The 9,883-nt window shown below is 38.8% G+C and overlaps 1 protein-coding gene across 6 annotated transcripts in view; it reads left to right on the top strand.

Moving 5' to 3' along the window:
* Positions 1 to 9,201, top strand: part of LOC124162929 (teneurin-a) — a 998,878-nt gene extending 989,677 nt beyond the window's left edge. For all 6 annotated transcript variants that reach the window (XM_046539670.1, XM_046539672.1, XM_046539673.1 and 3 more), the window contains 7 exons: positions 1,661 to 1,793; positions 2,428 to 2,739; positions 3,221 to 3,688; positions 4,481 to 5,074; positions 5,359 to 5,616; positions 5,843 to 6,023; positions 6,268 to 9,201. In XM_046539670.1, coding sequence (XP_046395626.1) covers positions 1,661 to 1,793; positions 2,428 to 2,739; positions 3,221 to 3,688; positions 4,481 to 5,074; positions 5,359 to 5,616; positions 5,843 to 6,023; positions 6,268 to 7,508 — 3,187 coding nt within the window. In that variant the 3' untranslated portion in view covers positions 7,509 to 9,201. The remainder of the gene's footprint in view (positions 1 to 1,660; positions 1,794 to 2,427; positions 2,740 to 3,220; positions 3,689 to 4,480; positions 5,075 to 5,358; positions 5,617 to 5,842; positions 6,024 to 6,267) is intronic.
* Positions 9,202 to 9,883: the final 682 nt, after the last annotated feature.

Genomic DNA, 9,883 nt, shown 5'->3' on the forward strand with positions numbered 1-9,883 from the left:
CATTCATACTACATTAAACTCCTGATTATCCAGGAAAATGATGGGGAGAGGCAGCAAGAATAATCAGAAAACACAGATTATCCAAACTTTCACTTTTATTTCTTACAATGTTCATAATTTATGTTAGTCAAACAATATTTTATTATTTATTCACATATTATTATGCTTGAAGGACTCATTGAAAGCTTTCTTCATTGACCACCAATCTTTTTAGCTGTGATAATGCCATTGTATTTGTATTCCCACCGCTCCATATAATCCAGTAAACATTCTATGTGGGCAAGCACCTGGCTGCGACTCATACAATCTCAGCTTCCACTTCTCTCCCACCTTCACTTCCATGACTCCCTTCCTCTCCCATTTGATGTGGACTGGTTGCTGCATAAAAATGCCTGTGTGTGATGAAATCCCTAGTTCCCTTAGGCTGTATTCAAAGGCATGCAAGGCCATGGTAATAATCAATCATTTGCAATATGAAAAATGCATTTAAAGGTCGCATAACAGTCTTAATTTACAGATGATGAAATGACCAATTTATGAAATCTTTTAAAATTATCCTAGAGGCTTTTTCCACTACTATCTTTTGCAATACTAGAGTAGATGTCCAAATTAACATGAAACATTTTTCTAAACCTTCATCAAAGAAATATATATTTATGCTGTTTTTTTGACAAATCCACTAATGCCGTTTTTGTGATTTCCTTTTTTCTCATCATTCTAATTTTGGTTCCCTTATGATTTTTCCAGTCACATATATATTTATAGGGATGAAAATGGCAATAATTTTCAATGAGAATCTTTCAAGGCTACCAATGTATCAAAACCTCAATCTGCATGAGAGGCAGAGGCCTATCACATGTTATTGATTCTCCACCATTGACTCTGTTATCAAAATTGAAAAGATCGAACTTTATCATCAAAATCGAGGAGGAATAATAGACTAATTCAAAACTTGGAAGCAAAATGGAGTCCATTTATCTTTATGTCCTAAATTTATTTCAAAAGAATTAAATTCAAAAACCATTCAAGCCACATTTTGTCAACTTTTGTTTTAGATCAAATCAATAAATTTCCTGTTTTGCCAAATACACATTGCTTTTTTTCCTCATTACTGGTGTAAGAAACGAATTATCTCATCGCCAATGATAAATAGTGAATATTTCATTGCTCTCATAGGCCTCGGTCAAAACTGATTTTTTTTCCCCTTGAATAGGTGATTGTGAATGGTGGTTTCATTGTATTGGCTTGAAAAATTATACATTAGATGAAGCTCAAACTATGAAATAAAATTTAGCTTCAGAAATAAAGAAAAACACAATAAGGTACACGTAATGTGAAGAAGGAATTAAATCTGTATGACTTTAAAAAAAACTATGCATTAATTTTGCTAATAGGCATATCTACTTTCAGTCAGAGCACACTCGTTGAAAATGAATCAATAATTTCTGGTAGTTACATTGATATTATCTTCAGTTTTATACAGATAGGTAATACAATGTTTTTTATAATTAAAAAAAGAAGATCTAAAGGTTCTTTTTTTAATTACTTTTCGAAAACTTCGAAATTAATGATGCAAAAGACGAAATTGTCATAATCATTTTCATGCTGATTTTTCCATATGCCTTTGGAAATACATGTGTTTTCTTTCCCTTTATTTAAGGTTTAATCGAGTTGAAGGATGGCAGTGGGGTGATGAGAGTGAGCACTATACATATGAGAGGCATGGCCTTTTGTCGGAGATACACAGCCCAGAGGATGGAAAGACTGAATTCACCTACAATGATATGAACCTGGTAAGGAAAATAGGATGTTTCCTTTAATTGCTGGAATGCCTATGACTATTTCACATCTTTAATACCAAATTAAATAAGTTCCTGTGGTACAAGGAAAATTAATTTTCCGAATGACCATTTTGACTAACTGAAATCTGTTGAGCTAAAGAAAGATGCAAATTTCCATCCCAACACTGATATTGAATTAAGACAGTAATTACATCTGTATAATATAAAATTATTATTTTGCTCATAAAAATACTGGGAAGTCCAGGAAAATTAGCTATGGCATCTTGCTGTTTCATCACATATTTAACATGTGTGGCTACTTCTTCAAAAAAATTATGCCATAGCCAAAATAAATCTTTTTGCTGAATTCGATGGATGGGAATAGCAGGGAATGATTTGAGATTTAATCCAGCAATTTCATTCTCTCATTAAAAGATACATGGAATGAATGATATCAACGGCAAGGGCAAAATTTTTCTCATGGGCAAATTTTGGCAAACAGCAAATTTCTCCCTGAGTACATATAACTTTACACACGTGCATACCTCTGAGTACAAAGTTACTTGTTTCATGAATGAAAGATTTATAACAATATTTTGAAAGGTTGTTGTCTATTAACAAACTCACTTGTTTCAAATAACTTCAGGTCAGCAAAATCACTCTGCCCAGCGGGAGGCGATTTACTATCCAGTATGATGAGGAAGGAGGGGTTCGACACATAACCTTGCCATCTGGAACAAGGCATGCATTCTCTGCACAGCTTTCTCTCGGCTTTGTCCGTGTGTCGTACACTCCCCCTGGAAGCTCCCGTCCATATCTCCAGCATTTCGGTCATGGTTCTGGAGGAGCCGCAACGTCAACTATCAAATGTGGAATGCCACACTTGCTCCAAACGGTCTTCCCTGGTGATGGTGCTCGAGTTGTCTATCGCTATGACCATGCATCAAGGCTGTCAGAGGTGAGTGGTTATTAAAAATTATACGTATCCATGCACCCAAAAAAAATATACACTTTTGATTTTATTCCAAGTTCTCCTTAATTTCTTGGATTATTCCTTTTATCTTATCTCAATGTACTAGTATCATAACGCCCGCAAATAATCATAAATCCTTCTCAATGATTTTTCATGCCACATTTTACCGTATCTAACGATATTCACTGAATTTAGCCCCAGCCCCCCAATATTCTAAGCTTCACTCATGAAAAAATAATGCTTAAGATAAAATAGATAATAATAATGATTTATTATTGAAAAAAACAATTGACTCAGATTTATCATGGGGGAACTTTTCTATCATGATCTGGATAATCACAAAAGAAGTGTTTCCCTTCCGTCATCATGATTTACTATTGCTACCACTAAGTAAGACCATATTAGAATGCAACTATTTGCAACTTTTTTCTAATATTCATGACTTTTGTCCACTACTATTGCATAGGTTGTGCATGGGGATGGAAGAACACAGATCAGATATGGACCCTCTCCCTCACCTTTCCCAACTGAAATCCTGCACAGCGAGAGGGATTTTGAATACAGGTGGGATGGTCAGCTTCTGTCATCAGGATTGGGAGGAGGAGACTTTGGGGGTGGACGAGGGAAGGATGGCTTGTTGGTGGAAGAGAGATTGGACTTTGGTGCCAAGACTGGACTTTCCAGTGCCAAGTTTGCTTATGATCGGTCATCGTCAGGCATTTCTGGTGGATCCTTCTGGAGGGTGACGTCAATTACTGGAAGAATTGGAGGACAAGCTCTCCCAGAGCACACTCAAGCATTTTCCATGAGAACTGGAGAGCCCACTGCCATTGCTCACTTCCGAGTGGCTCGTCCTCGACCAAATGAGACAACTCTCTCGGATGGCACTGCATTATTCTCTCGAATCGTTGATGCCAAATTCCGTGAAGTTCAGGTGGGTGCATAATGGTAGTGGCTCTATTGAATCAATCCCCCCATTTATTATTAATTTTCTTGTCTTCTTCTTCACAATTTGCCTTTAACTCCCCGTTATCCAAAATGATGAGGACTTTTAATAAACTGGGTCCAAGTATTGATTTCTCTTTGTCACTATCTAAATTTAAAAGTTACTTATGGCAAAGCTTAGATCAACTCAACTTCAAGAGCATGTTTATATCTTACATTATACATTTTTATATTTACCTACACATGCGTATTAAACATCGATGCCCAATCCTGTATAGATTTTTTCAATGCTTTCATTCTCTGTGTGTTTGTTATTTTCTATTGTCTATCATTTGTGAAGTTTTATGTAATCATGTGGTTAATGGTTCATCCCGTAAATAAATGAATGAATGAACTTCTTGTCTAGGAAATGATAGATTCACTCTGCTTGATAGAAATTTTGAAGACCAACAATTTTTCTATGCATGTATAACTGCACTTTTAAATAGCTCTTAAATAAAATTTTTACATAGTGATTAGCAATAGAGCAAGTTTTATCTATTTTGTACACCTTTGATGAATGAATTGATATCTCTGCCACTGCGGAGAAATACAATTCAACTTTGTGAACTTATTCTGTCATTTGTCCAGAGAAATTAGGATTGAAAAAGGCCTACCTAAATAAACAGTAGTTATGATGAAATTTTCTCTAAAGTCAGGGCCTTGGTTCAAGTTTTGCTATCACATAGATTGATGGCAATTATAGGCAAAAAAATAAATGAGTACAATTGAAAACTTTCAGGTCTCCCTGACGATCCATCGCATGGAAGTTTTCCGCCTGGAGTTTCAGTATGGGAGCGTGAGTGGCATGAAAGGTGGTTCTTCTGCCACACCAGGCCCACCCACAACATCATCCCCATCGGGGTCGGGCAAGAAAGGCCCTCTTCCAGGTCACCGAATTGGACAAACAAGAACATACACAAGGAATGTCGGAGTGAATACTTACACCAATGTCAAGAACTACACGTACGATTCTGATGGTCAACTGTCTGGTGTGGAAGCACAGGAGCCTTGGGGATTCAAATATGATGCCAATGGGAACCTCCTCTCCCTTACCTATCGTGGGAATAATATCCCGATGGAATATAGTCCCTTGGATAGAATTGCCAAATTTGGAGATGGAGCATATCGCTATAATGTCAGAGGATTGGTGGTGCAGAATGCTAGAGAGGAAAAGTTTCAGTACAATGCTCGAGGGTTGCTCTCCAGAGCTACAAAGAGAGGGAGGTTTGATGTACGTTACTTTTATGACCACAAAGATCGACTAGCAGCTCGGAAGGATAATTATGGCAATGTTACTCAGTTTTTCTATGCCAACCATGAAAGGCCTAATGAGGTAATTTATCATCCACTATTTATTTGCTAATAATGATGTAGTAAATTTAAGTTTTTCTATCAAATGATGAATCAGTCCAGGGTTTTTCAAATCAGTCAAATCATGATTTACTAATTCTAATGAAGGACTTAAATTATTAAGTCTTTGAACTGAGTTCATCATTCTATGTTTCAATTGTTAAAATTTATCATAATCCAGCTCTTTGGCTGTTGAGTATTATTTTAATGGTATAATTGTGAATGTTCATCTTTTCTTATAATTTATTTTTTCTTTCAATCCTTTAGGTTAGCTACATTTACAGCCCCAGGGACGGAAAACTGATGTGGTTGATTTATGATGATCGTGGCCACCTTGTCTTTGCTCAAGCTCACAGGCATAAGTACTATGTTGCTACAGATCAGTGTGGTACACCTGTGATGGTTTTCAACCAGTATGGAGAGGGGATTCGGGAAATAATGCGATCACCCTATGGCCATATAGTATATGACTCAAATCCTTACCTCTATCTTCCTATAGATTTTTGTGGTGGCTTACTAGATCAGGTAATGATATCAAGCATCTCATTACTTAAGTTTAAGATACACTTAGCTTAGATATAAAAAATTGTAGTCCAAAATGTATTGTGATTAGCATTCCATATCGCCTACTCAAATGAATTTAGAGGATTGAATGCCTCGAAAGAAGTAGAAATGTTGAATATTTATTTGTCAGTAGGAAGTTTGAAAGCAGAGTGACTAATGATTTATTTTGAATTTCTTCGCAAAACAGGTCACATCATTAGTTCATATGCCTGGAGGGAAAGTTTATGATCCGTTGATTGGGCAGTGGATGACTCCACAATGGGAGGATGTCCTTGATCGACTTGCTAAAGCTCCCACACATCTCCACCTATATAGGTTCAATGGAAACGATCCCATAAATGTGAAAAAACAATGGAGATTGCCAACAGGTTTGATGAATTATATTTTTTTCTAATTTTAGAGGCTATGCTTGTGAGCAAATTATTAATACTGTAGTAGGAAGTGTTTAGAAATAATATTGAGTGGAAATGTATTAATTTAATGTGCTATCTTACAAGATGATTTGATATTGAATAAATTGATTTCTAAATTTTTACATCAGGTAAAATTTTGAATCAAAACTGTAATTAACACGGCTGACTCTTGATTCATCCTTGTAAAAAATTTTTACAGATCATTTGACATGGCTTGAACTTCTGGGATATGACCTTAAAAGCTTGGCACCACAGCTCTTCCCCGAGAATCTTCCAGGCATCCCCACTGCTGCCCTTCCCAAATATGATGATGACGATGATGATTCAGAGTGTCGTTCCCCCAACCTTGCCCCACCATTTCGTGCTGCTTCTGGTTTCCTCGCTCACCTCAATCAGTATCGCCTTGGCACTGCAGGGTTGGCAGCACTGCCGGCAAGAGCGGCTGCTGTCAGAGCCAATTGGCCGAGGAGCGCAGGCAGCCAACCTCGTCTCCCACCCTTCCGTATTGCAGCCACCGAGCCTCCGTTCGGCCGTGGCATCGTCATCTCAAGAGTGCCGGGACGAGGGGGCAAGGGCGATGACCTCGAAGATGGCTGGGGAATCAAGGGTGACCGTGCGGTGGTGTCCAGCGCCCCCTCGGCCAACCCCATATTCCGGGATGTCTTCACGTCTGTGTTCAACCGCTCGCTTCTCCTGAGGCCCGCTCTGCTGGTCCATTCGCAAGAGGCCTTCTTCTTTGTCAAAGAGGAAGCGTGGAGAGCAGCTGAGGACGTTTCTCAACTGAGGCGACTCGGGGGTCAGCTCAACGTGACGTTGCACGAGCGAGACGCCCCCTCCCCTTCCACCTCCTCGTCCTCCTCCTCGGAGAAGGCCATGGACCTCAAGATACATGGTGCTGGTGCCGTGGTCAACGTTCGCTACGGCACGACCCCAGAGAGGGAGGTCACCAGGCTGCTCCATCATGCCAAGAATGCCGCCGTGCGTAAGGCATGGCAGAGGGAGCTGGAACTGCTTCGTGCCGGCTTGGCAGGTCCGGTTGGTGGAGGAGGGGTCGGCTCCTCTGTTGCTGTAGGCGTTGGAATGGGAGCAGGGTCAGGGGCCGCAGGGGGTGGGGTAGAGTGGACCCCTGCAGAGGCGGAGGAGATAGCCAAGGTGGGTTATGCATCGGCATACGAGGGCATCTACGTCCATGACCCAAGGCGGTACCCTGAACTAGCCGAGGATCCTTTCAATATAAGGTTTGTGAAGAGGTCAAGGGAGGATTTGGGTCGCGGGGATCACCTGGGTGGGGGTCGCAACCGGAGGTCTTCGTTGGATGGTTCAGGGGCTCTGAGGTCATCCCCTGTGCCCTCTAACCTGTCCTCAGCCACGTCCCCATCGCTAGAACTCTCAAGGACTTGTAGGCAGTGGTGGCTCCCATGGAAACACAATTCGTGTTAAATGGGAGAACGTGATTGGTTCACAAAAATTATCACTCTTTAAGAATTATTGATTCTTAATGTGTCCTCAAAAAAAAGAGGTATTTCCTTGGAGAATTAACATTCGATTGAAATCCAACAAGGATTTTTTGGTAAAAACTTGTCTTTGTAAGCCGTTGTACCAATGTTATAATTCCAACGATGCCAAAGTATGCTTCTCTATTCGAGGGAAGCATGCACAACTCATTAACTGTGGAATTTCTGAGCAAGTGGTGTGTTTTATGCGAATGGGATCTTGAATGGTGGGCTGTCATTTTGTCAGCCATGGGAGCGGTATGGAAGCATTTGGATGTGTATACGTTATGTTTTTTCCAGACAAATAAGGAATCGTGGGTGTCCAGTGAATGTGATTATGTGTGCAAAAAAAAAAGAATGGATGTTTACTCCCTGCTATATTTTGAAAAAGCTTTGAGCAGCTTATAGCTGACTTTTATATGTTCAAGATTGTCATCCACTAAAATTGCCAAATATGTGCTATTAAGTGTACAAAAATCAAGTTTATTATTCATAAATATATTGTGTATGTGTGTGGGTGTATATATGTGTATGGATGTCTCTGTTCGTGAATGAATGTGAGCGCTTTAAAAATGCATGAATGTGCTGTATGGAGGTACATGTGTATTTATACATATTTACAGGGAAACATACACACATCCATGCATGATTCTGTATTAATTAAGAGCATGAGCATGGGTCTCAAAGCCCATTCCATGTATGTCAATGCCTGTATGTGTGTCAGAAATGTGCGGGAGGGCATATTACATAAACCTTTGAAACATCACACTTGAAATGATTGTATGTGCAGATTGGTTCTTACATATATATGTTTTAAGTGAATTGTGCTGCCTCTTTGGGAATGAGATTGTTCTGCCTTACATGAATATGATATAAATCAGGCTACTACATATTTGACTTCCATGAAGTACAGTGTACATTACATTTCCCATCACTGAATAGAATACACCCATTCATAACCAAGCTTCCATTCAACTTTGTTGATGGATGGATGTGAGAGGTAAATAGCATAACTATATTGTGTGAATTTTATTATTAGATATCTTTCCAATTTTATGTACAACATTGCTCCTCTTAGGCATTACAAAATTAATAAAAATCTTCCATTCTTAGTTGTAAAAAAACAGAAAGGCTATTTTAGGCTGCAGAATTAAGTCCATTCAATATTTAAAAAAAGAAACATTAATGTCTTATGATTTTGGATTTTAAAAAGGTGAATATTTGAATTCATATGTAATAATCATTACATATTTCAATGGTGTACATAGAAAATATAAATATTGAGTGTTCCATGTAACAAATGGAATGTGCTATCTTTGAATAATGATTGCCAATTTTACTACGAGGGATCTTGAATGACACTTTTTAATGACATAGCTCTTTTGGGCTTGAACAAGGTTCACTAGAAAGGGAACTATTGAATGGAAAAAGTTGAACTGCATGATTAACAGTTTGGTCAAAATGATTCCATGTAAAGGTTCGTATTCAATTGGAATTTTAGGCAAATGTTTGGTCCTGTTTTATTACCAAGTGTTATCGCCTGTGATTGAGAGGTTTAAAACTGAAAGCACAGTCTGCATTCAAATGTCCAATGACAACTGTCATTATATGGTGTTTTAAATAAATGCATTTGTTTTCTATTATTGTGGTTGATTCATTTGCTTAAGCTTGAGCCTGAGCTTGCACTGAAGTTTCTTCTTCTCTTTCACCTTGAAAGGACTCATATGTAGATTATTTTTATGGGAGCCAAGAATGATGTCATCACAATGTGAAAGGGTGAATCTATGAAATTATGACATTATTTTTATTATTATTGCTGTTCTACAGTTTAGGTTAGGTTTCCAGCATTCCACATTGAATTTTCTTCTCCAGTGATGTATTATACCTATTTTTCTTTGTTCTTTCCTCTAATCCAGCTCTTCTCCTTCCCTTTCCTTTACTTATAAAACATATTCTTCCTTCCCCAAAGCATTCAGCATATGTGCTACAACCTCACCATCTGCCTCCTCCTTATTTTATCTAAAAGTTTTGGGTATCAGATAGGTGTGGCCGCTGAAGTGTTGGCTTCTCCCCCTGAGGGTCCTGGTTCAAATCCTGGTGGTGGTGGTGATTTTTCAAAGAATGCACGATGCATGCCTTGGGTGCCTTGTGGAGGCTACTTCAAGCATAAAACTCTCTGTCAGATAGGAAGTTACCCCATAACCCCTTGATGCCTCTGATTTAGAGCAGTCCCATGCCAGCTTTCTCTCCACCCTTCCTTCCCTACCCGTCAAATGACCTCGAGGTGTGGTCGCCCCACCTAAAGTTTTCTACATCTAAAAG

The sequence above is a fragment of the Ischnura elegans genome, chromosome 7 (genome assembly GCF_921293095.1).
Source record: "Ischnura elegans chromosome 7, ioIscEleg1.1, whole genome shotgun sequence".
Classification (NCBI taxonomy): domain Eukaryota; kingdom Metazoa; phylum Arthropoda; class Insecta; order Odonata; family Coenagrionidae; genus Ischnura; species Ischnura elegans.